Below are 26893 nucleotides of genomic sequence, written 5' to 3' on the forward strand. Positions count from 1 at the left end.
AAAAGATGCTTTTTGGGCTTGCCCTTTAGATGAGACATGCCGCGATTTTTTTGCATTTGAGTGGGAAGACCCAGATACTAACAGAAAACAGCAATTAAGATGGACTGTACTCCCCCAAGGCTTCACAGAATCCCCTAATTTGTTTGGGCAAGCCCTAGAACAGATCCTGCAAGAGTATCAGCTAGATCCTGATACCAAATTAATACAGTATGTAGATGATCTATTAATTGCTGGAGAGGATGAGGGAAAGGTTCGGAAAGAAAGTATTAAATTGCTGAACTTTTTGGGACTGAAAGGACTTAAAGTATCAAAAAGGAAATTGCAATTTGTGGAAGAGGAGGTTAGATATCTAGGGCATTACCTGAGTAAAGGAGAAAAGAAGATAGATCCTGAAAGGATACAAGGAATATTGTCCCTGACGTCGCCAAGCAATAAGAGACAAATAAGACAATTGCTGGGATTAGTGGGATATTGTAGACAATGGATTGAAAATTATAGCAGTAAAGTAAAGTTCCTATATCAAAAGCTCAGTACCGATGGATTAATAAAGTGGGATAGACAAGATGAAGAGAATCTACAAAAGCTGAAGGAGGATCTCATCAATGCCCCTGTCTTGAGCCTGCCTGACTTAAAAAGACCCTTTTATTTGTTCGTTAACATAGACAGTGGTACAGCCTATGGGGTTTTAACACAGGATTGGGCAGGGAAGAAGAAACCCGTTGGATATTTGTCAAAATTATTAGACCCTGTGAGCCGAGGATGGCCCACTTGCTTACAAGCAATTGTTGGGTGTGCGTTATTGGTAGAAGAAGCCAGGAAAATTACTTTTAACAGCAATATAAAGGTACTATCTCCCCACAATATTAGAAATGTGCTCCAACAAAAAGCTGAAAAATGGATATCTGATTCTCGTCTTCTAAAGTATGAGGGTATCTTACTGGAAGCCCCTAACTTAACCCTGGAGACCACAAGTCTCCAGAATCCTGCAGAATTCTTATATGGAAAACCCGAAAATGTGGGACTCATTCATAACTGTTTACATACGATAGAAGAACAAACAAAATTCAGACCAGATTTAGAAGAAGAAGAATTAAGAGAAGGGGAAAAATTATTTGTGGATGGATCCTCTAGAGTAGTGGAGGGAAAGAGAAGATCAGGTTATGCAATAGTAGATGGAAAGACCCTCCGGGTATTGGAATCAGGACCCTTGAGTAACACTTGGTCAGCTCAAGCTTGCGAGCTGTATGCTGTTTTACAGGCACTAAAAAGATTACAGGGAAAAGAGGGCACTATCTATACCGATTCCAAATATAGTTATGGGGTAATACATACCTTTGGGAAGATTTGGGAAGAAAGGGGATTGATAAATTCCCAAGGAAAGGACTTAATACATCAAGAATTAATAAAGCAACTCTTAGTGGCCCTACGAAAACCAAAGAAGATAGCGGTGGTACACCTTAGAGGACACCAACAGGGAACCGATTACAAGACTAGAGGAAATAATGCAGCAGACCTAGAAGCTAAGCAAGCTGCCCTCAGGGAATTGGTCCTGAGGCAGGAGAGGCAGGAAGAATTGACACATGATGAGGCCCCTTCGTTTACACCGAAGGAAGAACAAAAACTGAATCAAATGGGAATAACTAAAAACACAGAAGGGAGGTGGTATCTAGCTGACGGGAGAGAGGTACTGCCTAAGTCAATAGCATCTCAGGTGCTGACCCAGTTGCACGAACGGACCCACTGGGGAAGCCAAGCTTTAATAGATCATTTTGCCACTAAGTACATGTGTATAGGCCTACATAATTTAGCTAGACATATTACTCAAGGATGTATTACGTGCTTAAAGATAAACAGAGCCGTACAAAGAAAACTGCCTATGGGGGGAAGACCCTTGGCCACTAGGCCATTTTCTAGAGTCCAAATTGACTTTACCGAATTTCCTAAAGTAGGAAGATATAAATATGTATTAGTCATAATAGACCACCTCACACATTATGTAGAGGCATTCCCCACAACTAAAGCAACAGCTCAGGTAGTAACAAAAATATTACTCGAACAAATCATCCCTAGGTATGGGGTAACAGAAGTAATAGATTCAGATCAAGGACCACACTTTACATCAAGAATCACTAGAAATATAGCTGAAGCCTTGGGAATAAAATGGGAAGAACATACTCCCTGGCACCCACAGAGTTCAGGGCGAGTAGAGAGAATGAATGGGGAACTAAAAAAGCAATTGGCCAAATTAACACTAGAAACTAAGCTCTCATGGATAAAATGCATTCCCCTTGCCCTCTTAAACCTTAGGGCCCAGCCCCGGGCTGACATAGGAATATCTCCCTTCGAAATGTTATACGGGATGCCATATGATGCGGGAACCCCTAAAGATCACCCGGGGGTGTTAGATAAGAACATTCAAGCTTATATCACGGAATTAATGAAGTATAAACAGGAATTGTGGAAAAAGGGACAATTGACTCAAAGACCCCCTCTGGACATTACCCTCCATCGAATAAAGCCTGGAGATTGGGTTCTGATAAAGACCTGGAGAGAAACCACACTGCAGCCTCGCTGGGAAGGTCCCTATCTGGTATTATTGACTACCAATACTGCCATCAGAACTGCTGAAAAAGGATGGACACATGCTAGTCGTGTTAAGGGTCCAGTACAAAATCACAAATGGAGAGTCACTAGTCCAGCGGGTGATTTGAAAGTAAAACTGTCACGAAACCCTCCGTCAAGGAAAATGAGAACATGAATTAACAATGATTGTATAAACGTATCAGTATAGAATTTAATGTAGAAGGGAATATTTTGACTATTGTGAATGCAACTGTTGGGATATGTTTTAGAGGGGTAGTGGACCCACTGCGAAAACAGGGATACACAAATTGGTTATTAGCCTTCAGAGTGGCCGTGGAAATTTTAATAGAAGGGGGTAAACCTGGGGGTGAATTTGGATCCTTACCAGCATCACTTAAGTGTATAACCAGTGGGAAAAAGAATAGGGTGCAGTACCCCAAAGACCCACTTAAAAGGGAAGCAAAACCAGCCCCTCCTGAAGAATACTCTTGCTGCCGAGAAGATTATACACCCCATGGCTCGAGGCAACCGAGTCGATGGGCGAGGCAGAGGAGATAAAACATGTGGAGGGGTCTGCTCCATTATGAATGAATCCAAAGATTTAGGATCCAGAAGATACCCCAAGACTGGAAATAACTCCCCCGAACAATTAAAGACTCACTACTGCAGTGGGAAAACTGCCTATCTAAAACTAGCTCAATTGATAATAATATTAAGTCTCATTAATGAGGGTTGGGGTACAGAGGTACAGACACATGAGCCATTTAAGTGGTCCCATCAGAAGTAGTGTTACAAAATAGAAGGGGGTTGGATCTTCTCCTATTGCAGCAAGGGGGACTATGTGTGGCTCTTAAAGAACAATGTTGCACCAACGTTGATCAAACGGGGGTAGCAATAGATACAATGGCTGAACTAAGAAAACAGTTAGAACAAAGAAAAAGAGCCCAGGAGTCGACAAGAACTAAAACGGTTTAATGAGCAAAACAAAATAGTACAATAAAAGAAAAGGGGGGACTGTGATAAAATGTTTGCTCATTAAGACCGGGATGTGGTAGCATTGTGGTGGAGTGCTTGTTCATTAGGACCGGGATGTGATGGTGGAATATGGAGGCCACAAGGGTTGCAGAACACTCTAATTTTATGGGTAGATTGTGTACTCTGCATAGTTACAGGCAAAGCGCGCCCCGATGGATACAAAGTTTCACGGAAGGACCAACCAAGGAACGACACACCAAGTGGCACGATCACGACCGACCAATTAAAGGACAATACGCTCGGGATGGACAATACAAAAGAAGTTGCAAGGGACGGGACGGTGCGGCAGTTGGAGGAACGATAATCCCCCTGTCGCCCAGCGCTAAATTGCCTTTTTGTTTTACCCGCTACAATTAATAAAAGTTTCTAATTGGAACATTATTGGCTCATTACTTATAAATTGATGACACTAACTATGTAAAACATGGAGTCAAACCTGTGTGATTTGTCCACGCCAGGAGGTGATTAGAAAACAATTTGTAAGCTACAAAGCTGCTTGCATGAAACGAAAACTACAAGAAAAAGGGAAAACCTTTCTTCCTGAAAATAGGAAGAATAATGGACCTGACATGAAATTTGGGTGAAGCTGCCTGATTTTATGAAGCTATTCCCATTATTTTCTTGGTGCTGTGTGTCCCAAATGAGTGGTTTCTGGCTGTGCTGCAGCACCAGTCTGCATGTGAACATCAACTCTATTCACCGTCTGGGAAGATTAGGACTTCCCTTCTCCCACCAGCACCACTGAATTACAGTTACTCAGTGGTTAAACAAAGGAATCCTTAAAGAAGGGTTTACAGCTGTCGTGTTATCTGAAGTTCTTGGGGCATTCTGATGCTATTAAGCTCTATGTATTAACAAGTTCAAAAAGAAAAAGTAGGCATCTGATTGTTGTGCCAGTTTCTAAGTTATTTGGAAAGCTGTACCACCCAACCACTCCTTCTATTTGATGGAGGTGACAAAGCTCAGTTTAATTTCTGACTGCTGTTTAAATTCTGAAGCTCGAGCTGGTTCCTGGAGCATAAAAAGCTCGGAAGCTGTCCCTCCTACAAGCAGGCACCTCTGAGCAAAATATGACATCTCAGTTTCTGATGGTAAGGTCAGGAGATCTGATTCCAGCGTCTAGCTTTCGGCTTCATGCTATGTTAGTGGGACCTTTGGCATCTAGCACTTAATGATCTTGAAGGTTTCTTCCAACCCAAGCCCTCCCGTGATCCTATGATTCTGTGATTTCATTCAGGTTTATTAAGATGAGATGAGTTCTCCTAAATGTGCTGTTCTCCATATGCTTATAATTGGAGTCTAGATGGGTGACTTAAACCAGCCACCAAACTTTCTGATGGCCAAAATGAAATGAACTCAATCCTTTACTGTGTCAGTAGTCTGTAACTAGAGCCCATCAGGTAATTCCCAGCCTCCTGCCTGTATCAGTGGCTGCACACAGTGAAAAAGTCTGATGGGATTTTAACCTCTAAAATGTTCCAAAGCAACCAGAGGGTGAATATATTCACTATGCAAATACCTCCAGGGATAAGCTTGTCATGTATGTCCTCAGGTAGCACAGTAGTTAATGGTGGGACTCAGTAGGTCATGCTGAAAGTTGAGTCTGCTGATCTTGAAGGTCTTTTCCAGCCTAAATGACCTTATGCTAATATTTCTGTATTTATTTCTGCTCAGCTCCCAGAAAACCTCCCACCCAGCCCCCAGCTGACCCCGTGGTGAAAAATAAAACAGAAAGCTCAGTGATGCTGGCATGGTCCCCTCCGAAGATGTACCGCCCCATTCCAATCGATGGCTACATGTGGAACCCAATAAACTAACTGGCTTCACGTGGGTGAGGTGCCACGAGTCTCATGTCCCCGTCCCAGAGTTCATGGTGAGCAATCTGTCTGAAGAGGCTGATGATCAGTTCCGAGTGTCTGCAGTCAATGCGCATGGACAGAGCCCGTCTCTGGAATTCCCAGGGAGCGTGCACCTTGGTAAGCACAAAAACCCCAATGGAAATGGGTCAGTGTGTGCTGAGCAGCTGTGTTGGTTCCCTAAAGATGTTTCCTTTGACTTTAAGGGCAGTAGTGCATTAACACACCAAAGGCTTTCCTTTATTCCTAGTTCTCCTATCTCCTATCAACCTCCAGATACCACTAAAGTGATACAAGTTATGTTTCTGTGACAGAGACATGAATATCCTTATCTTTTGATATCTCACATGTGCAAGAGGCAGAACTTTCTGTAACAGATCTGAAGCATAGAAGTGCTTCTTCCAGCACTCATGCAAAGGGAGAAGTAGAAATGTCCCTATGATTTAATCTTCCTTCTCTAAATGAGATACCAGACTTGCATCTAAAGAGCATTAAGACATCCATGTTGTTCTTCCTCAGAACCAGTCCTGGCTGTGAAATCCCCCCTAACAACCGGTGAAGCTGTACCTGGAGGGGATGCCATGTTTACTATTGATCTTACAACAATGTGTTGCGGCACTTGGTACCTCAATGGTAAAGTCTTACAGGAAAGCGAGACCTGCATCATCAAGAGAACCCAAACTACTCACAGCCTAATCATGAAGAACGTCCCCAAGAAGGATGATGGAGCAGAAGTGAAATTTGTTGCCAAAAATGTTGATGTCAGCACCAAGATGAGAGTGAGAGGTATTTGCTTTGATCCTTCTCCTTTCCTCTTACAGTCAAGGCATAGTTGCTGTGATCTGATGATTAGAAGTGGGGCTGCAGGCATTCACTGACTGTACCAAATACCTGAAATTGCATCCCATGGACTGTCGTGAGACCTGGTAATGACCTAAACATGATAGCACTGAGTGTAGGGTAAGCCAATCTACCCAGCTGCTTGGTATCTGAACCAGATTGCTTCATGCCAGCTGATGAATGACTGCAGTTCACAGCTCTTGGCCAGTGCATTCAGTCACCAGGTTTACCACTGCATCACCATAGAGCAGTACTTTCAGCTCCAGGTTCAGACAGCCTTTCTGATTGCACTGGAATAGTTTAGAAGTAGGGGAGCAATCATTCCAATAATAACTCTTTCAATCAGATTTGTGTGACCAAATAGAACAATTAAACATTCATGATGGGAGGAGCTGTTTGTCATTGGGTGGAAACCTCTGCAGAAGCATGTTTAGAGCATTATTAATCAGTAGAAGGAGATGTTTGGTTGATTTTTACTTAGTAAATCCGGCAAGAAGACCAAATGAAATATCTTGAATTGCTCAGCACTGACACAATGATGAGTGCAGGAACAGAAGGTGATACTTTTTCAGAGATCTTGCAGCAGACATTGACCACGTTAGCCTGATATCAATTGAAATAACGAGGCCTTTGCTCCTGACAGGTGCTGCAGTGAGATTTACCAATAAGAGCAAAGATGTAGAAAAGATCTCCACTCGGCTGCGTGAGGAAGCCAAACTGCAGGCTGAGCTTTCAGACACAGGTGCTACTGTGGAGTGGGTGAAGGATGGGAAGGAGCTCAAGGCCAGTGAAAAATAGGAACTGCACATTGTGGGGAAGAAACACACCCTGAAAATTCACAGCGTCTCAATGGATGATGCTGGATGTTATCAATGCATCTGTGAGGGGGATAAAATGCTCTGTCCTCTTCCGGCCCAGGGCCAGCAGACTGCATTCACCTGACTCCCCGACAGTCCAGCTGTTGTCAGACAGCATCTGGGGTGTTTTCAGTGGCTGTTTTGACTTGAACTGGCCAATCTGCTTTGTAGAGCCATTTGATTTCTGTGTTGTGTCCTGTGATTCGTCCCTAAGATATAGAGGAAATGAAGGGAAAGATAGGAAAAAGAGCATCCCAGCCTTCCTGCTCTTCTCTCAGGGTGGCCACGAGAGATGACGTAAACAGCTCTTTTTGTAGCAGTGATCCCAAATGTAGAAGAGACCTGTGAAGAATCATTGAAATTCAATATCTGAGAAATTCAGCTGGCTGCATTCACAGAACCTGGCGTTAAGATCTGTTTTCTGGTTTATTTTCCATAACCCAGTCCTCATTTATGAACTGAAGCTCTACTGAAAGCCTTTCGCTGTGTATGCTCATGCTGCAGTGCAGCTCTTGTGACCTTTAACAGCACATTCACGTTCCTCTGATCACAGGATCCTTAAGGTTGATTAAGACCCTCTAGTCCAACTGCTCACCCAGCACCACCATGATGCTCACCATCAGCTAGCTAAAAACTCAGCAGAGATGATAGATCAAGCACAACACTGGATTTGGGATGGCTAGAGATTCCTAAGATATTGAAGGATTGCTTGCAGGTGGTGTTGGCTCAGGTATTCACCCTGCATCCCACCTCCCGTTCTGTTTGGTTAAGAATCATGCATTCTGCAATTTCACTTTGTAATTCAAAGACCCTGGCTTTACCCGTTGACAAACTGATCTAAAACAAGCCAAGAAGACTCCGTTGGAACTGGTGGATGCAGAACAAAGGCATCCCCAAAGGACAAGTTGCACTGTTTGATGAACATTATTGGATGAGAGTTAAGCTAAGATTTAAAAGGTTCTGGGGCTGTCTCTGAGCATCAAAGACAGAGGAAGCCTGCATGATTCCCTGAGAATGGATACCTCCTACTTTGGTGTTGGGTTAAGGGAACACTAGCAGTAACTCCTATCACAAAATGTCACATGGCTCAGACAAAATGCCATCAAGAGGGCTTAATTAGGAGCACCAAATGGTCACAAGATGGTCTTAGGGCAGGGAAGTAATCTATGTATGTGATATTGGTTGATGCTGTTAGTTCTTAACAGCTTGACTCTAGAGGGACTGTTCTTCTTTGGTCACCTAGTTTTAAAAGAATAGATGGCTCCTGTCTATTACAATTTTTAACGCATTATTTGTTCACTGATGCCATAAATGTGCCTGGCATAGCAATTGGCCTTGGTATATTCAGTGACTGAAAGCAACAGTTGTTGCTCTAAGAACTGCAATACTAAGCTAGGTCTGCCTGTAGCTGACAGCCATCAGCTTGCTCCTCAGGCAGGTTCTGTCTGGATGGAGTGAAGGGCATGAAATACTGATGTGCTCATCAAACGCTGCTTGTTAGCTTAGAGACAAGGTGTTGAATAGGTTTGTTCATGTATTGCAAACACGTTACTTAGCTGCCTTCATTTTAGCTTCAGAAGAACATGTGCAGAATACAGAATTGATTAGAAGAAATAAGAACTGTCTGCATAGAACTTACTCTTTCCTTCCACAGGAGAATCAAGCACACATTTGTATGTGAGTACCTCCAGAGGTGAAACTCGATCACCCAAATGTAATGAGCAGAGACATTACAATCAGTTCTAACTGTATCTTCATGCTGTGCTGAATAAGCCTGTGTCAGGATGTAAACCACTTTCTCTTTTTTTCTTCAGATGGAGCCATTAATTTTGTCAAGAAGCCCAAAACGACTCCAGAAATATCAGTCAGTCCTTCTGAAGACCTGGAGCTGGTGTGTGAGGTGTCAGCTGCAAGCGGAGCTGTCGTATGGAAGAAAGATCAAACAGAGGTGAAGCAGGACCAGAGGACAACCATCATCTCCCAGGGGACGCACCGCAAGCTCATGGTCAAAAATGTGACCCTGAAAGACCAAGGGAGCTACAGCTGTGAAACAAAAGATGACAAAGCAACATTCCAAGTGAAAGTCAGAGGTGAGAAAATGCTTGGAATCCCAGAGATAACGGAACGCTTCATTTGGTGTTTCTTTCATTGGGAGGATCAACTGACAGCCTCTCTGGTGCAAAACATTTTGGCTATAGGACTTTCTTTGTCATCTAGTGTCATAGCAACACTTTTCTACATGTGCTTTTCCATCCAGGAATGAATTACTGCAACAAACCATAGGCAAGGAGGGTAACTTGTGCAGCTCTTGTAGTCAGCTGGTGTCTGCAGGGTTACAGTGCAAGTGCACACCAGGCATGCAAGGAGTGAGAAAAGGGGAGGTGTTTGAAGAGATCTGGTTACAAAATTTGAGTGACACAATGAGGTGGAAAATGCAAATAATCAGACTCATAAATGGCCTGGGTTGCAAAGGCCCACGGTGCGCATCCAGTTCCAGCCCCCTCCTATGTGCGGGGTTGCCAAGCAGCAGCCCAGGCTGCCCAGAACCACATCCAGCCTGGTCTTGAATGCCTGCAGGGATGGAGCATCCACAGTCTCCTTGGGCAACCTGTTCTAGAGGGCCATTCCCTTCTGATTTACTGGAAATGTAGAGAGACATCAGAAGAAAAAAAGATAAGATAGGAGGTTCAGCAGTGCATGCAGGTGTTCTAAATCTCATGTCCAAATCTGCTATCAGACTGCAAAATGTTTAGCTTTGTGATATGATGTGATATGATATGATATGATATGACATGAAATGATATGTCTATCATTTCCCAAGGCAAAATAGAGGGGAAAGTATTTTCCTGTCTTAGTGAGGCATCACGATGCTCCCTGTGAAGTGCAAGTATAATGAAAACGGGCAACTGGAGTAAGCTCTGCAGCAGACTACAGCAAAACTGTGTGACTCTTGTGATGTCCCTGCAGAGAAAGAAGACGTGTTTACAGAGAAGGACAAGATACAAAAGGAGATGAAGGCTGCACCAACAGAAAATGCCACGCTGAGCTGCGAGGTGGCCCAGGAGAAGATGGAGGTGAAGTGGTACAAGGAGGGGAAACTGATCACCTGGAGCAAGAAGTTCAAGGTGGAGTCAGAGGGCAAACAGCGTCGGCTGGTGGTGAGCCAGGTGGAGAAGAAAGATGCAGGGGAGTACAGCTGCGAGGCTGCTGGCCAGAAACTCACCTTCAAGATTCATGTCACAGGTGAGACAGGTGTTGTCTGAAATACAGCAGAGAACAGTAAAGTAAAATCTAGTTTCTATTATACAGTGATCCAGTTGCAGTAGTCTGTGCTGAGGTTTTTTCCCTAGACTTGATTGCCTGGGTTTGTAGAAAGTATTTGGTTTCAGTATTGCACAAAGACCTGTTTCAGTCTGTCTGTAGAATAATAATTACTGATATATGTACAATGGAAGCAATATTCAAGATATTATTCAAATCTCTCCTGTGCCTGAGATCCCAAACTGTAATTCTTGTTCACCGAAACATTTGACTAAGATAAGTATGTGCAGTGAGGCTGGAGTGCATGTTGTACGTGCAGGCTTTCATGGCAGGAGAAGCAGGAACTTCTCCTAGTAGTACACTGCCTTTTTCCTATGCCTTTATGTTGGAGGCTGCATCTGGATAGGTGAGTCTGCTACTCACAGTAAGAGACCTGGTAGAGCTGACTATTCCCAGAGCTCAAAGTAAAATAGATATCTGCAAATCACACACAAAGAACAAAGGACTGCATTGGTGAGCATATTTCCTTTGTGTCTTTGACAGTCACAGTTGTGGCAATGGTAGATGCCATGAGGAGTCTGTTCAGGAAGCCAGGAGTACTGTTCTGGGTCATGAAAAGGCAGCCAGTGATTTGACTATCACACGTTTATGTGTTTTGATGTTTCACAGTGGGTCTGAAGTAAAAGGAACTCAGGTTTTGGTTGCCTGCAGGACAGATGTTCTTTTGGGTTCAATATGTTTGCATAGTGACTTGCAACCATGGGACTGGTGTTCAAGGACCCTCTTGGTTCCTTCAGTTCCTAGGTTCTTTCTTGCCTAGATTTGACACTTTGTTTCAACAGAAGAGCTGATATTCTCTAGTGAAGGCTATTAGTTTGGGCACAAGTGGTAACCTAAACCTGTTCCAAGCTGTACATACAAACCTTCAAGATGGTCTCATTTCAGTCCCTCAGTCAATACTTTTTCTTTTCTTCCCTCAGAGCCAAAACCTGTGTTTATAAACCAGGAGAAGGTGCAGAAAGAGCTGAGTGCTGCCCTGGCAGCAAGTGCCTCCCTCAGCTGTGAAGTAGCACAGGATCCAATCTAAGTAAAATGATCCAAGGATGGAAGACTGCTTGCCTCCTCCAGAAAGTTCAGAATGGAATCTGTGGGCAAAACACGGCGTCTGGTTGTGGAGCAGCTGGAGAAGAAAGATGCTGGAGAATACATCTGCGAGGCTGCTGGCCAGAAGATGACCTTCAAGTTGGAAACAACTGGTGAGCATTCGCTTTGGGAACACTAAGCAGCTTTGGTGGGATGTGGATGTGGGGGAATGGCTGGTTTCATTGACATGAGAGAACAGGCAGTGATGCTGTGAAACCAGATGGATGATGCTCAGCCTGGCCATGTGCCTCAGAGCTGTTTGCTCAAGGAAGCCAAGTGTAGTTGTGGGTTTGCTCTCAAGAGCACAGTTTGGTAGGGATGAGTTGGCGGTTGGACTAGATGACCTTAGTGGTCTTTTCCAGCCTTAGTGACTCTGTGGTTCTCTGCTTCAGGAAAGACCTACTCGCTGACTTACACACGTGTCCAAGTCAATGATGCAGCAGAAATAAAATCTGTAGCAGAAAAGGCAGAATCTCGTGCCCATCTTACAGTGAAAGGTAATTATGCTTCTGATGACGATTTTGCTTAAATTATCTTATGTTATAAACCAGCTAACATCCTTTGCTTTAATGTCAAGGAAGTTAAACACCACCATGACCTTTCACAGAAATAAAAGCTCCAACCTACCTGCCTTTCTGCCCACAAAATATCCAGCTTGTCTTTTGGGATTTACTTTGCTAAGTAAAACAGGCGATTTTCTTAGGAAGTTGATTTTCTACCTTTAGACTTCAGATTTGTGTTTGAACGTTGAGGGATAAAAACATAGCTTGAATTTTTCTTCATCTTCTCTGTCTGTTTGAAATGAGCACAGGTTGTGTTTTTTTTTTAATATATACAATGTTAGGGTATATATATGATGTTAAGTGTGGTAAAGAAAAGGGAGACATTTGAGTTAGCACAGTACTCAAGAGTTCAGTCCCCAGCTTTGCCACTGTTACAATTATAAGGGCAAGAACATCCTGGAAAATGAATTTCTCCTAAGTAGAGTCATTACATTTGAGCTACAGAGACCTTTACTAGGAGAAAACTTGTTGTTCAGAGCTACGTTGCTGTATTTAACCAAAGTAATTATCAATGTCTGTGTTTCACTGATCCTCTATTCCATTTCGTAATGCGAGGAGTTTGATATCGAGATGGGAAGGTCATGATTTGATTTGGATGTTGGACTGGGAATCAGAAGATCTGGGCTCTCTTCAGGTTGTCAGTCTTATTGTCTGACTTCTTAACAACTTTCCTTTCTTTCTACTACTTTTTTAATGATGTTTTAAGGCATTTTGAGCTGATAGGTGTAGTGTTCATGTGCAGTAATGCTGACATGAGTAAGTAGGGTGATAATGTATGGGTTTTTTATATTCCTTCTAAATCTCTGCTTTCTCGTGTTCCATCCTTCTTAAAGAGCAATCCATTAATGTAGTAAAGGAGCTGTGTGATGAGGATGTGACTGAGCCTGAAGAAGCCAAATTTGAATGCGAGATATCCATTCCTTCTATGAAACCTCCCAAGTGGTATCTGCGTGAAGAAATCTTACAGGCTGGCAGAAACTTGATTATGCAGCAAGAAGGCACCATCCACCGGCTGACCATACCGAAAACCACCACTGATATGACAGGCACCATTCAGTTCTCAATTGGCAAATCCAAATCCACAGCCAATCTGCTCATCAGAGGTAACGTATCCTGGCTTGATTTACATCATGAAGATGAAGAATTAATTAACGTACAGTCTTCCTTCACTGGAGTCTTTGAAATATTGTGTGTTTTCTGGAGGGTCTGCTCCATTTCCTTTTAAAAGTCGTTGGACACTAAATAAGACAGCTGCATCTCAGTAAAAGATCTGTTTGAATAGTTGTGATGTGCTTACTATTCAGACCTACAGAGCTGAGGTTTTGTCCTTGGCTATACCAAAGAAGTCAAATCAGGTGGAATTAATTGTATTTCTGAACTAGACAAGTTTAAGTTTGGTAGCACCTAAATTTGATGCAGTTTGTCATTGATTTCATCTGAAGGAAACTTCCAGGCTTCTTATCTGCTGTTGTCCCCAGCGTAAGAGTCTCCATTCACATCCTAAAGTACTTGTTATATTTTCAACTCACTCCTATTTGAAAAAAAGCCTCAACTGGGAGCAATTTAATAAGCACAGAACAAGAGCTGGACCTTGCATTTAGTAGATAATATACAGTATTACTTTATAGAAATGTAGTCAATGGCATTCCCTATAGGCAATCGTTTGTTTTATCTTTAGAGTGGTTCAAAGCACAATTGTGAACATGGAATTAATTGGAATGGAATACACGCAAGAGACTTTCCTCTTCTTCCAATTGTCCTCATCCTTTCTTCTCTTCCACCCCTGTTTTGCAGATTACCATTTACAAATCACCAGGAAGTTGGAGGACAAGACAGCTTTGGAACGTCATTCTGTCATCCTGTCCTGTGACTTCAGGCCTTCTCCGAAGGTTGTGAAATGGTTCAAGGGCCACCCACCCATCGAGCCCTCTGAGAAGTACAAGATCAAGAGGGATAAGCATTCAGCAGAGCTCAAGATTCTGAAGCTGAAGCCCGATGATGCTGGTGTGTACAAGTGCAAGGCAGAAATTGCAGAGACTTAGGCCACTCTGACAGCTGAATGTATGAGCATGGAGGGTGGCCTCTTCCATGTCCTATTTCACCTCAGATTTCTCTTCTTAAGGTTCTTATTTTTGTAACAGTTCACCTTGTTTCCCCACAGCTCGCAATGTAGAAGTGACGAAGCACCTGCATGATGTGGAAACTGAAGAAGAGAGCTCTGCTGTCTTCTCCTGCGAGCTGTCCCATGATGACGAGGACGTGGAATGGTTCCTGAATGGCAACCTCCTTTACACCAACAATTACAATGACATCAAGAACGTTGGCAGTTGCTGCACACTGACAATGAGTCAGGTTAAGCCTGAAGATGCTGGCACAGTGACAGTGAAGTCAGACAAGGTGTCAGAAAGCGCGCGCCTGAAGGTGATAGGTGGGTCTGGTCACAACCCTCCTGGATGTAAGAGATGCTAAGGAGCTCCAGTTCATTCTATTGTGAAGCAATCCTGCTTCTAAAGCTCACCTCTCTGGGGTGACAAGTTATCAGGGGCTTTCTTCCAGTGGAAGGTTCCATTGCAGCAGATATCAACGAAGGAGGATGGTTTTGGTGTCCTGCCAAAGCATTCCATTGCTTTTTATCATCATTTTACTTAACACAAGAAGAGTTACAGGAGCAATTTTTTTACTGCTTCAGTGCCATGCAGTGTCAATGCTGTTGTCTCCAAGGATTTATGACTGCAGGGAGAGATCAGCTTATCCTCTTAATCCTGTGGCCTGCTGTATGAGCTCTGCTCCATGTGAGGGCAATGCCAGCTCTCCAGCTTTAGAAGAGCTGCATCCCAATAACTTCATATGATATCAGTCCCACCCACAGCAATGCAGGCTGTCCCTCCTGTTCCCTGTATTCTCCTACTGATTAGTTCAGAATTCCTTAAAGCGCATTCTGTCAAGAGACATGAAACCGCTTTAGGTTCTATATTGGTGTTGTCAGTACTGGTAAAGATTTATTGATCTCTCCTTAAAAAGCTGAAAGCAACTGGAAATGTCTCAACTTCTGTATCACGTTGTTCTGTTTTGCCTGTTTAATTACAGAGAAGCCTGCTGTCTTCATGAAGTCCTTGGATGATGTTTTTGGTGAGGAGCGGAGTGTGATTAAATTGGAATGTGAAGTCTCTAAAGAGAAGGTCAAACCAGTGAGGAAAAAGGACGGTGATGTGCTCACTTCTGGCAACAAGTATGAGCTGGTACAGTCTGGGAAGACCCTATGTCTCCTTCTCCATGACCTCGAGAAGCCAGATGCAGGTTTCTATACCTGTGATATTGGCACTGATGTTGCCAAGTCAAATGTCGGCGTTCAGGGTAAGTACTGTGGAAAGTGAAGGAGTGCTAAAAGCACATTCAGTGTGGTCACTATGTCTTACACCTATTCCCCCACGAGCCTTAATAGTTTCTACAATAGAACTGTATTTCTGCAATTTAGCGCAGTGATGTCTGGAAAATTCCCATTGCTTTTGAAGTAAATGTATCTCCTTTTGCCATGAAAATCACAAAAAACGTCAAGAATGTCCTGGAAATGTTTCCTTTCTAAACATCCCTAAAATGGAGAAATGGTTTGAACACCAGTAGGGGGAGGATGGTAACAAATTAGCTAATAGAAACATTTAATGTCTTGTCGTAGGCAAAACCCTTTTTCTCACGCAGCATCCTAGAGTTGTCCTCTCTGTTAGGTTTTTCCCTCTGTAGCTCATTGAATCTTCATTGTGCTCCATGGACTGAGCTGCTCTCCTTGTAGTTCTTCCAGAGCAAAGCCAAGAGATTCACGTCTCTTTTTTTTTATAGCTTTCTGGTAATTCTGAGTGGAGAATGTCTTAGAGAATACATCAGTGAGGAACGCAGCCATGATCTGCAAATCCTGAGTTCAAACACCAGTACTGCTACTCACATTGGTCACGAATGCCTTTTCTCCATCTAAACCTCATACTAACCTATCTCTTATCTTCCAGAGCTGAATATTGGCATTAGCAAACGGCTGAAAAACAATGAAATCCAGGAGGTAGAAGATTGCACTTTTGAATGCATTCTGTCCCATGAAAGCATTGATGAGTTCAAGTGGACACTGAATGGAAGCAGAGTGGAAAGTGGTGGGCGATTTAAAGCTTCTAACGTGGGTTGGTAAGAGACTCTCTTTATCAAAAGTGTGACTCCTACTGACTCTGGGGAAGTCGTTTTTATTGCCCGTGGTCTAACCTCCAAAGCCTCTCAGTCTGTGAAAGGTAATGAGATGGGAGAGATTCTGGGGTCTGATTCCTTCAACTGTCTTCTGATAAGATTGTCATGAGAGCTAACTCATAATATGGTTAAAGTGAATAGCAACCTTCTACTTGAACCTTGAAGCACTGAGAATTTCTCTTAAAAATATGTAAAAGGAGGAACCATTTTACACAAATGTGAGAACTACCCAAAGCACTGGGGTAGTGTTGGAAATGGGCATCTCACTACAGCTTGTTCCATTAACAGTAAATCAGGAATGATCTGTTGAGGGAACTGTGGGAGCAAATATCCTCTAAGTATAAGCTGAAGGGATGGCCTTCACATCATCTAGCTGTACAACAAATTCCTATCTAGAACATGTGCATCTGAGAGCATCATCTGAGGCTCCCAGTGTGATCAGTGGAGAGAAGGAAGAGGCAGTTTTCAGACATGGTTCATCATCCTCAATGGGGTAGATTTAAGAGAGAATTAATGGTGCCTGCAATTCTATTGTCTGTACTTTACAGATTACTGCTGGCTGTAGGATGGCGTCTGTTGCAAGTGCCTCTCTAACTTATGTCCAGCATGTAGATGCGTGTATTTTGAGAGAGGCATCCTACCCTAAGTGTATGTTACTCAAAAAGCATGTTTTCTTTCAGAAAAACCTACTGAGGTAACAAAACAGCTGGAGGATAAGACAGCAGCAGCAGGGCAGGACATCAGCCTGAGCCGTGAGCTGTCGAAACCAGATGTGAACATCAGGTGGTACAAGGATGGCAAAGCAATCAGAAAAAGCCAGAAGTACGACTTGCAGTAGGAGGGAACTGGGGCCATTCTGATCATCTATGACTCTACCGCCAAGGACAGCGGGGAGTACACCTGTGAGACAGAGGACTCTGAAACAAAAGCCAGGGTCACTGTGCAAGGTGAGTTGAAAAGCACACTGGGGATGGCATGTAGAGAAGTCGAGGTAAATATCTGCAGCCTGTGGGTGATGTTTTTCTCTTCTGTTTCCTTGAGCGGGATCAATTCTTAGTTTTCAGAAAATATGGTGGATTAAAATATTTTAGTTAAAATAATCTCTAAACTGAATGATAAATGGCATGAGAAAGCAAAGCTGAGAACTAAGCTCCAGAAGAGAAAACAAAGTCAAGTATGGCATATTTAGAGACAGGTGAAGAACCCTTGAGCTCACTGAGGAGTACTAGCATACTCTGGAATGTCTCTTGGGCTCCCTACAGCACACATACTTGCTCTGGGGCATGTCTGGATGTCTGTAGAGCTAATTGCAGGGCCCTGAGAAACCTCTGGGGCACATTAGGGGGCACTGGTTTCCATGTGAGTGTTTCCAGGTTCCCAGAAGTCAACAGGGAAGCCTTTGGAGACCCCTTGGGAAGACTCAGTGGGGCCCTAGAGTGATGTAGCAGCTTGTGTTGGTTGCATCTGCTTGGCAGGGAAGCGAGTTCCCTGGTGGGAGCTGACTGACTGGGAGGTGATTCCCTTGGTTTAATTAATTTAATTACCTGGATTATAATTAAATAACACTGTTCAGCGTTCAATCAAGATTATATTTTTCCAAAGTACTGCAGTCGTGCATCTGTAGCAGCTTTCCTAAAATATATCGAGTTTATTCAAAATTCCAGTGATGCTCCTAAAGCACTTGAAGTGCATTTGAGGTGGCGAGTGACAAAACAGCTCTGAGAGAATCATCATCAAATCAGAACATTGGAACGGTAACTAATAGCAGAGATTCTGATAAGAATATTTAAATTTTCAAATTACCTTTTTCTAAAGTTGTATTTCACCAAGTTTCATCAATATGCACACTGAAGAGCTGACTTGCTATGTTTCTTTTTATAAAAAATCATGTGTTACAATTGAGAAAAGAAGGTATAGCATGTAACATCCTCCAAGTAAAGTGCAAAAAACATTTCTTCACAGTTCCAATTAATGTCTTATGTTTTGTTCAGACTCACTAAATGATGTATTTCAGGGTACATCACATGGGAATATAAGAAGACTATTCAGAACAGGAGCTGCAGAGCAAGATGAACAGCATGTGAAGGTAAGGCCGGGAACCAAGGACACAGCTTTTGTGTCACTCAGCCACCTGTGGCAGAGGTCAGGATTTCAGCAGGGATTTCTGCAGACGTTCCTTGAACACCCCCAGGGTGGGTGACTCCACCACCTCCCTGGGCAGTCCATTCCAGTGCCTGGCCACCCTTTCTGAGAAGTAATATTTCCTAATGTCCAGCCTGAACCTCTCCTGCCGCAGCTTGAAAACATTCCCTCTAGTTCTATCAGTAATGACACGAGAGAAGAGGCCAAGCACCAGCTCACTGCAACCTCCCTTCAGGAAGTTATAGAGAGCAATGAGGTTTCCCCTGAGCCACCTCTTCTCCAGGCTGGACATTCCCATCTCCTGCAGCCTCTCCTCATATGGCCCCATTGTGCTTCAGACCCCTCACCAGCTTTGTTGCCCTTCTTTGAACACGTTCCAATGCCTCAGTGTCTTTTTCTCAGTGAGGGGCCACAAACTGGACGCAGAATTCGAGTTGTGGCCTCACCAGTGCTGAGTACAGAGGGACAGTCACCTCTCTGCTCCTGCTGGCGTCACTGTTTCTGATGCAAAATGTATGTAAGTGTCACATGTGTGACATCCTTCTTGATGGAGTTCTGTGACTGGAGTTCAATGGATTTGAGAGCTGACTTGAAGCCTGTGGGCATCACCCAGGAGTTGGGGTGAGAGGATGAGGCGTAGGAACAGGAACCTCTTTGGTCGTTATTAACTCCCAACATTTTGGTCAGGAATCTCTGTGTGTTTCTTTATCATGTAAAGAACAGAGTCATTGTGCAGCTTGTGAATGAATTGATTCACGCCTGCTGATTGGTGCTGTTCTCTACAGGGAGCTGCAATGGAAATGGACACTTGTGGTCCACTGTCCAGCCCCCTCCCGTGTTGGATTTTCTGGGCTTTGAGACACGTCTTCCAGATGCACTTTGTGTTATTTCTGATGTGTTGACCTGTTGAGCTCCAGCCCCAAAGGAGGATTCAAGTACCATTGGGAATGTAGTATTTCTTGCTAAACAGAATTCATGTGCACCCTTGTCTTTCGTCTGCACAAAGGATCTTGTAATCATCTCTGTCTGTGTTTCTTTTAGACCCAGAGAAGGAGCAGAGAGGAACACAGACTTGGGTGAATCTTCATTCAGGAGCAGGGACACGTCATGCTCATCTGAGGTGTCTGGCTGACAGCAAGAGCAGAGAGGTAAGTTTCATAGGGTCGCGTGCCCATTTTATTTTATTTTTCATTCATGATGCATAGAGGCGTTCCCCAGACAAAGTGAGCATTTCTCAACTGGACTTTCTAGAAATGAGCTAGGCAGTGAAAATGGGTTTGAAGCATTCCTAAGAGCCCCGCAAGAGAATGCTGAGAGTTAATCTGGCACCCTCCTTTGGAAACGTCCGTTGTCTGTCAGCTCTTCAGCTGTGCCCTAACACCTCCCATTGCGCTGCCACACCAGGATAGAATTCCAAGCCCACACTGAGTCCTGGAATGTTGTGGTGCCGTGTTGGAATCAGATGTGACCACGTGGTCTTGGCTCCCCGCCTTGTGGGGGGTCATGGTGGACCAGGCTGTTGGCCGTTGGTGATGTCATAAGCGGCTGGAATGAGGGGAGGAGCGGTGCGTTCTGTGTTCCTTTGTGGGTGAGCTAGTGGTCGGAGTGGTTGGTTGTCTTGTTGGTCTTGTGCCTTTTGTGCCGTTAGTTAGTTAGTTTTGTTAGTTAGTTAGTTTTGTTAGTTAGTTAGTGTTGTTAGTTAGTTACTGTTGTTAGTTAGTTACTGTTGTTAGTTAGTGCCGTTAGTTAGTTAGTTCCGTTAGTTAGTTAGTGCCTTTAGTTAGTTAGTGCCGTTAGTTAGTTAGTGCCTTTAGTTAGTGGCTTTAGTTAGTATCTTTAGTGCTTTTTCTTCTCACCGTCGTGTGCAGCAGCTTGTAGGTAAGCTGAGCTGACGTGCGATGGATGGGTGGGCAGTGAGGTGTTGAGAACTGCTGGCTGTTTGAGCTCACAGCACCGTATTGCTTACTCTTGACCATCAGACGTAATTTTCCCCGGTACACACGTTCCAAAGGGGGTATCAGTAAAGTTGGCACCTGTCCCGTGCTTCTTCCATTGTCTTTGCTCAGTAGTGGAAGCATTGTAAAGTTGCTGGGCGGACAGGCATCACGTAGCCTGAGACTCAGCATGTCTTGCAGCAAGTGGGTGGGACAGTTGTGCTGTGTGTGTTATTCCATGACTGTCTTAGCCCTGCTCACTGACCTGCTCTTTCTCTCTCCTCTCCTCACCCTCCGCCCACTGCCTCAGTGCAGCTTTTGCTCTCATTTCATCCGAGCAAAGCGACAAGGAACTGCTGCAGATAGCTTGAGGTGATCTCACTGCCAGGTACGTGCCATGTTTTGTCCCCCGCATGGTTTTGCCGCAGGGTATGCGCGGGTAGCTCTGAAGAAGTCTGTCCATACTGTGCTGTGTGAATAGAGAAAACAGAAGTGTGTTTCTGCTCTGTTCCAGCTGTTCACACTTGCTGTGATGGGTGCTGCGTGCAGTGGGATCAGCCGTGAGCCTGAGTTGGCGGCGACGGAGGTACAGTATGAAGCTCTGGCCAGTCTTTTTTCCCTGTGTTGAGCCATTAGAAGGAGCTGCAGGTGTACTCTCCTGCAGGAAAGAATGGGCCAAAAAGGGCCTGGCCACCTGTCTGTGCCAGTGCCATTGCTGATTAGTCTGGGTAGAGAGAGATGCATCTTTGCATGGCCTGGCAATGCACGCCAGAAAGGGAAATAACTGTGATGAGACGTGCAGCTCCTTCTGAAGTGCTCCTGATAAGGACGGAGCGCATTTGCTGCAGCTTTCTTTGCAGATGTGCTCCTCACCTTGAAATCCTCCTGGTTTGTCCTCATCTCCTGACCACGGCCTGTGCTCTGTTTTGCAGGCTGATAACATGCGGGAGCCGCAGCTGGTGCGTGCTATGTCATCTTTAAACGTACCAGCGATTGCGGCAGCCCATGTTATTAGGAGCCATGTCGCCCAGGGGCCGGATGAGCTCTCTCTGGAGGTAAGCAGTTCCAGGCGTTCCTTGTTGTTGTGCACAGAATTAGTATAGAGTGTGAACGCCTTGGGAATACTCTCATATTTTGTGTCGTAGAAGAAGGCTTTTGTTTTAGCTGTGCTGAAGCTGGGATTGATGTTTCAATCTTTTGCAGGTTGGAGACATCGTGTGCATTGTTGATATGCCACCAAAGGAGATGAGCCCCTTTTGGAGAGGCAAGCGTGGCTTTGAGGTAGGAACACATTTTTGACTAGAGAGCACAGCTTCAGTAGAGTCGGGAATCTCCGGTTGGAGCTGCTCTGCCTGCACAGGATGGCTGCTGGATGCAAACAGTTGCCCTGTGTCGGTGTCAGAGGACCTTCCCTTTGGCTCTGGGCTTGGGCTAATGCCCACCTGTCTTTTTGTTCTTATTACAGGTTGGTTTTTTAACCTGGTGAGTGCGTGGAACTCATCAGGGGAAAACTGCCCGAGTCCATCCTACATTCATTGCCAAAGCCAGGTGCGTATTTTACATTTGACAATGCGGGTTAGTAAAATGGGGTCTGAACGTGGCTTTCAGGGGGTTCATTAATGCCCGAGTTGAGCAAGCTTAGAAAGAGAACTGCATTAAGCTCCTTGGGCACCTCCAGGGATGGGGAAAATCCGTTCTTGTGTGTCCTTGTTGGGAACATGCTTTCTGTTGTTACGTGTTCTGTTGAATGTGTTGCACTCGGCCTCGTCCAACCGAGCCAGGGCTGAAATGAACTTGTTTTTTTGTTTTGTTGCGCAGAGCCAAAGAAACGGGGCAAGTTCATCTCCTGCCTTCGTTCCCTGTTGAAGGCCTGCCCCAGGAGAGCGAAGCAGCCTGAGCCTCCAACATTCTCGGGATCCATGACCCTGCTTGACATCGTTGAGAGGTATTTAGCCAACAGGACTTGAGGGCTGAGCTGTAGGAATGGAAGCATCCTCTGCTGTTTGAAACAGAGCGCTTTTCTAAGCTGTGTTTCAGCAGAAACCAGGCATTGCCCGGAACAGGCAACTATTGGCAAGGGTTCGGTGCAGCTCTTCCCTCACCCTGCACCATGACTGACAGCATGCTCTGTTTTCTCTGCAGAATGAGTTCTCCCAGTAAGAGGGCAGAGTCAGCAGCTTGCAGTTGGCGTTCCTGCTTCTGCCTGGGCAAACCATCCCCTGTGGCCAAACGCCAACTGCAGAGCAGTGCCAGGGAGCCCTCTGAAGCTGAAGTCGTGGTCCTGGCAGGTAAGCATGCAAATCCAGCTTTCAAATCACTGCTTGTCAGCAACACAGGTAGAATTCATGCTTTCAGTGGGCTTGTACATCCTTCTGGCATTCAAGCCTGTGCCTGACATCTTCAGTTGACCCCTGTCTTTCCCAAATGAGTCTCTTGTCAACACAAGAGCTGGACCTGCACGAGGATCACTTTCAAGACAGTGACACTGTTGCTAGAAGCCTATTTGCTTCTGCCCACCATCACTGCATAGCCAAATGTCAAGAACCTGTTTCATGATTCATCTTGTGAAACTTTGACACTAACTGCTGTGCGTCTACTCCTTCCTAGGTGACCCGAGCCCTTGTATATCTCCAAGACGCCAGGCATGTTACGATGCAGCATCCTGTGATTCCATCAATGAAGAACTGTTACTAAGCACAGGATGCTGCAGTTCAGATGAAAGCCTTCCGTATAACATCAGTTATAAAGGGAAGAATGCCATCATCGTTGAAGCTCTCGTTCATCCCATACCTGTTGAAGCTGCTGACCTGAGCCTGCCAGACTCCTCAGGCACCAGCCTGAACCGAGTGCCTTTCGAGGACAGCCCAGCCCAAGCACAGCACGAGTGCCCCGACAGCAGCACAACCATGCAGGCTCAGGTCAGCATTACAGAGGAGAAGCCAAACATCTTGGAGGGGGAGGTAGAATCAGGCCAAGAGTCCAAGGCTCCGGGCAACAGCACGACTTCTGAGACACTCTCGTCAGACAACAGAGAATGAGTCCCATCTTTCCTCCAGACCTCACACCCCCTCCTTTTTCCTATTGAATAAAGGCACGCTCGTGCTCAATCAACGCCTTGACTGAATTCTGAGTTTTCATTCGCAGAGATTGGGATGAGTACAAGAAACAGCAAGACAGCTCAGCTTGCAACGCTCTGGCTGTGGGGTGCGTGCAGGGACACTGTAACCATACAGGGAAAGGCTTCCACTGCTTCCTCAAGCTGTAGTCCAGCCCTGCTACTGCTCTGTGGCACAAAGCCCTGAGGGATGTTCCATATTGTTAACCTAAGTGAAGCCAGCTTCATGCACTGTGTTTTGTTGTTGCTGGGTGAGAGGGGGATGCACGTTGGTGAGAAGATGAGCATTGCTGGATCTGCCACGAGTGTCCCTTCTGCCTCTAAGAATATGTCCTAAGTAGGATGTGAACACTGCTGGCACTTCCTCATTGCACGTGCTTGGAGGATCTTCAGTTCTTGCACATTCAGGATGTCTGTCAGTGACTACGAGGAAATTCTCAAGTACTAGGAATTCCATGAAACAGTTGGAACGGGTAAGTGTCATCTTTGTACAGAAACAGCACGCCTAACAGTCTGTCTCACCACTCTAGAATTAATCTGAGAATAGATTAACAGCTCTTGTCAGTTCTCTAAGTCAGGTTTCATTTGTATAAATTTGAAATTCGTTTTTTAAACCAGTTGGAAATTGTAATGTTATATTAGAGAAGAATTCACACTCAACTTTAAGCATCTGTGTTTTGATTTGTAGGTGGTTTTGCCAAGGTAAAACTCGGGCGGCATCTTCTTACTGGTGAAAAAGTTGCACTAAAAATCATGGAGAAAGTTACTGTAGGGGTAAGCCAAAAGGCATTTAAATATGATAATATCTTCTGTTGGAGTTGTGGAGTTCTCAAGAACACGGGGGCAGGTGGGATGGTACATACGAATGCAGCCTACTGGTCCCATTGCCTTTTGAAAGATGCTGTAGAGCTGGAAAAAGTTTAACAGAGCACCACAAATCTTGTTGCTGGTTGTTCAGAGGGCAGAATTCTCTGGCTTTAAAATGGAGGAAGTTATTACATCATTACATTACATTACATTATTGTTACATTATTACAGCAACTTTACCAAAATGCCAATGAAAATGCTGAATGTTTTACTTTTCATTTTTCACAGCTCTGTTTCAGAATTTCTATGGGAGTGATGTCAGTCATTGCTGAGTTGATGTTGAATTGTGTACTGTCCCATATGTGCTTGTTCTGTTCCACAGCAGTCAGATGTGGTACCTGGTATGTCACAGTAGTTAGCGATTTCATCGCTTGCTTTTATGGTCTCTTAAGGATGACTTGCCTCATGCTAAAACAGAAATTGATGCCATGAAGAACTGAAGTCATCAACATGTTTGCCCATTGGATCACGTAAGAGAGACATCAAAGAAATATTTATAGTCATAGAGGTACGAAATAGTTTCTGCTTTCTGTGCTGTCTTTCTTACTTATCTTTCTCTGATACTCTCTAAATGCATTTTCAGATAACCTTATCTTACAGGGAAGCTGTTTGATTGCATTGTTTCTAAGGACCGCCTTTTGGAAGAGGAAGCTCCAGTCTTTTTTTGACAGACTGTTTCAGCAATTGCTTCTGTTCACAGTCAGGGTTATGCCCAGAGACCTCAAACCAGTGAGCCTGAACTGCAGTCAGTCTTCCATAAATAATAATGAATGTGTTTTTATTTTTCTGTTGGCAGAGAGAGTTACAGTACTCCACTCCATTCCAGTGGATTGCAGGAGAGAACTGAAGGGGGGAGAAGTAACACAAAGTAGAACTCATGGGTTGAGATAGAATTATGTACTGAGATAGAGAAAAGGATAATAGTTATGATGAATGCAAAAGCAATTGCTCACCACCTACCAATCAGTGTCCAGTTAGCCTCCTAGTAGTGGAAGAGATTTACATGAAGTTATACCCCCTTCAAAACTCCTTCCACAATATGTCATATAGTATGGAATATCCTTTGGCCAGTTTAAGTCAGCTGTCCTAGTTCTGTTCCTTCTCACTTCCTTGGGCTCTCAGCTGAGATTGACTGTGGCTCTGTACAACGCTGCCTGGCAGCAACTGTAAGCATCACTGCGCTATCTCCATTGTTTCTCTAGAATGAAAACGTAGTATTATATCAGACACTGAAGAAGATAATTCAGTCCCAGCTGAAACTCAGATAATAACTTGTGCTTAGGATTCTTTCCCTACAGGAAATGTTAGATATTTATTGCTATGTGGTACTGTGTTCTGTAGCTGAGCTGGATTTTGTTATCCTTGAAGAAGTATCTTCCTCTGAAAGGGGAGTAAAACATGATGCTCCTAATGAGCGGAGCAGAGACACAGATCTGATCTGAGTGTTGGTTTCACATTTTTGTGATGCTCTTTGCTGCAGTTTGTATCTCGAGAGAAGCCCTTGTGGTGTCAGTCTGTTGTGTAACCTGCTCTAGTTTTGTGCCTCAAGGAAGAGTGATCCTTTAAACAAATGGTGGCTGTACAGAGGGTATGGGGTGAGATGCATTCCTCTGGCCCCATCCAATGGATTTTCTGTCACAAAGATCATTCTCCCCAGCTTCTCTTCTCTGAGTGGGAGCTTCAGCCCCCTGAACAGGCTGGAGGTCATCCATAGAACTTGCTTCAGAGTTTGTTTCAGGTTGTTATCCTTCCTGGCCAAAAACCAGATACAGTATTGTAGATGTGGTGCAATGAGTGTTGAAGCAGGAATGACTTGTCCTGGTCTGGTTGTGCTGCTTTTTAATGCAGCTGATGATCTTGTTGTACTTCTTTTCTGTCAGAGCACACTGCTGGCTTGCATTCAGCCTGTGGTCTCTCACCACTTGTCCTCCTAGTCCCCAGGTCCTTTCCAACAGATACAAGCTAGTATTTCCCACCTGGGATATTGGAAGATGGGAACTTGCCAGCAGTCAGTGAAGATCTCTGAGACAGCGAGAGAGAGCGAGCTTTGAGTAGACTGGGAACCACTGTCCACAGCAGGAAATAAGAGAAGAGAAAAGATGTTTCCTTGGGCATTTGGGTGGAAATCATTCCTGACTGCTTTCTCATCCACCGGGAAAATCTGCTGATTGACAATTTGAAGCTGATAGACTTTGGACTCTGTGCAAAGCCAGAGGTAAGAGGATGTGTTAAATCAAATACAATGTGCCCCCAAGTAATGCATGTTTGACCACCGTATGCAACAGGGGCTTGTCCAAACAAACTCCTTAAAATCAAGCTGTTTCTGTGGCTGACATGTCATTGCATCTTGTTTGGATTGGCCTGAACTGTATGAGAGTGGTTAACAGATTGCTCAGAAGCACAGGTAGATAATTTTCTCTAGCTAGACTCCCTGTTTTCATAGTCTAAGCTGTAGATAATCTTGTAGGTATAT

At 44.3% G+C, this 26893-nt stretch overlaps 2 protein-coding genes and 1 long non-coding RNA gene across 3 annotated transcripts; all 3 read left to right on the plus strand.

Moving 5' to 3' along the window:
- Nucleotides 1–6380: 6380 nt before the first annotated feature.
- LOC146755132 (immunoglobulin superfamily member 22-like) lies at nt 6381–15496 on the plus strand. The gene is made up of 4 exons (XM_085526379.1): nt 6381–6400; nt 14280–14566; nt 15226–15447; nt 15492–15496. The coding sequence occupies exons 1-4, from the start codon at nt 6381–6383 to the stop codon at nt 15494–15496; spliced, it is 534 nt and encodes a 177-aa protein (XP_085382505.1).
- A 2878-nt stretch (nt 15497–18374) lies between these two features.
- LOC146755133 (uncharacterized) lies at nt 18375–20826 on the plus strand. The gene is made up of 3 exons (XR_014938438.1): nt 18375–18448; nt 19546–19652; nt 20749–20826. It is a non-coding gene; the product is annotated as an uncharacterized LOC146755133 (long non-coding RNA).
- A 1697-nt stretch (nt 20827–22523) lies between these two features.
- Nucleotides 22524–23509, plus strand: LOC146755134 (rho GTPase-activating protein 32-like). Its single transcript, XM_085526417.1, has 2 exons — nt 22524–22726; nt 23046–23509. The coding sequence occupies exons 1-2, from the start codon at nt 22549–22551 to the stop codon at nt 23474–23476; spliced, it is 609 nt and encodes a 202-aa protein (XP_085382543.1). The 5' UTR covers nt 22524–22548; the 3' UTR covers nt 23477–23509.
- Nucleotides 23510–26893: the final 3384 nt, after the last annotated feature.

This window comes from Coturnix japonica, chromosome 36, assembly GCF_054131305.1.
Source record: "Coturnix japonica strain WE chromosome 36, WE-NBRP24, whole genome shotgun sequence".
Taxonomy (NCBI): Eukaryota; Metazoa; Chordata; class Aves; order Galliformes; family Phasianidae; genus Coturnix; species Coturnix japonica.

What these genes read in the sequence shown, in the direction of transcription:
- LOC146755132 (XM_085526379.1), top strand. Translation starts at nt 6,381, where the DNA reads ATGGACTGTCGTGAGACCTG. An exon ending in ATGGACTGTCGTGAGACCTG is followed by an intron (nt 6,401 to 14,279) that starts GTAATGACCTAA and finishes TTTTTGTAACAG; the next exon opens with TTCACCTTGTTTCCCCACAG. An exon ending in CGCGCGCCTGAAGGTGATAG is followed by an intron (nt 14,567 to 15,225) that starts GTGGGTCTGGTC and finishes GTTTAATTACAG; the next exon opens with AGAAGCCTGCTGTCTTCATG.
- LOC146755134 (XM_085526417.1), top strand. Translation starts at nt 22,549, where the DNA reads ATGACTGACAGCATGCTCTGTTTTCTCTGCAGAATGAGTTCTCCCAGT. An exon ending in TGAAGTCGTGGTCCTGGCAG is followed by an intron (nt 22,727 to 23,045) that starts GTAAGCATGCAA and finishes ACTCCTTCCTAG; the next exon opens with GTGACCCGAGCCCTTGTATA.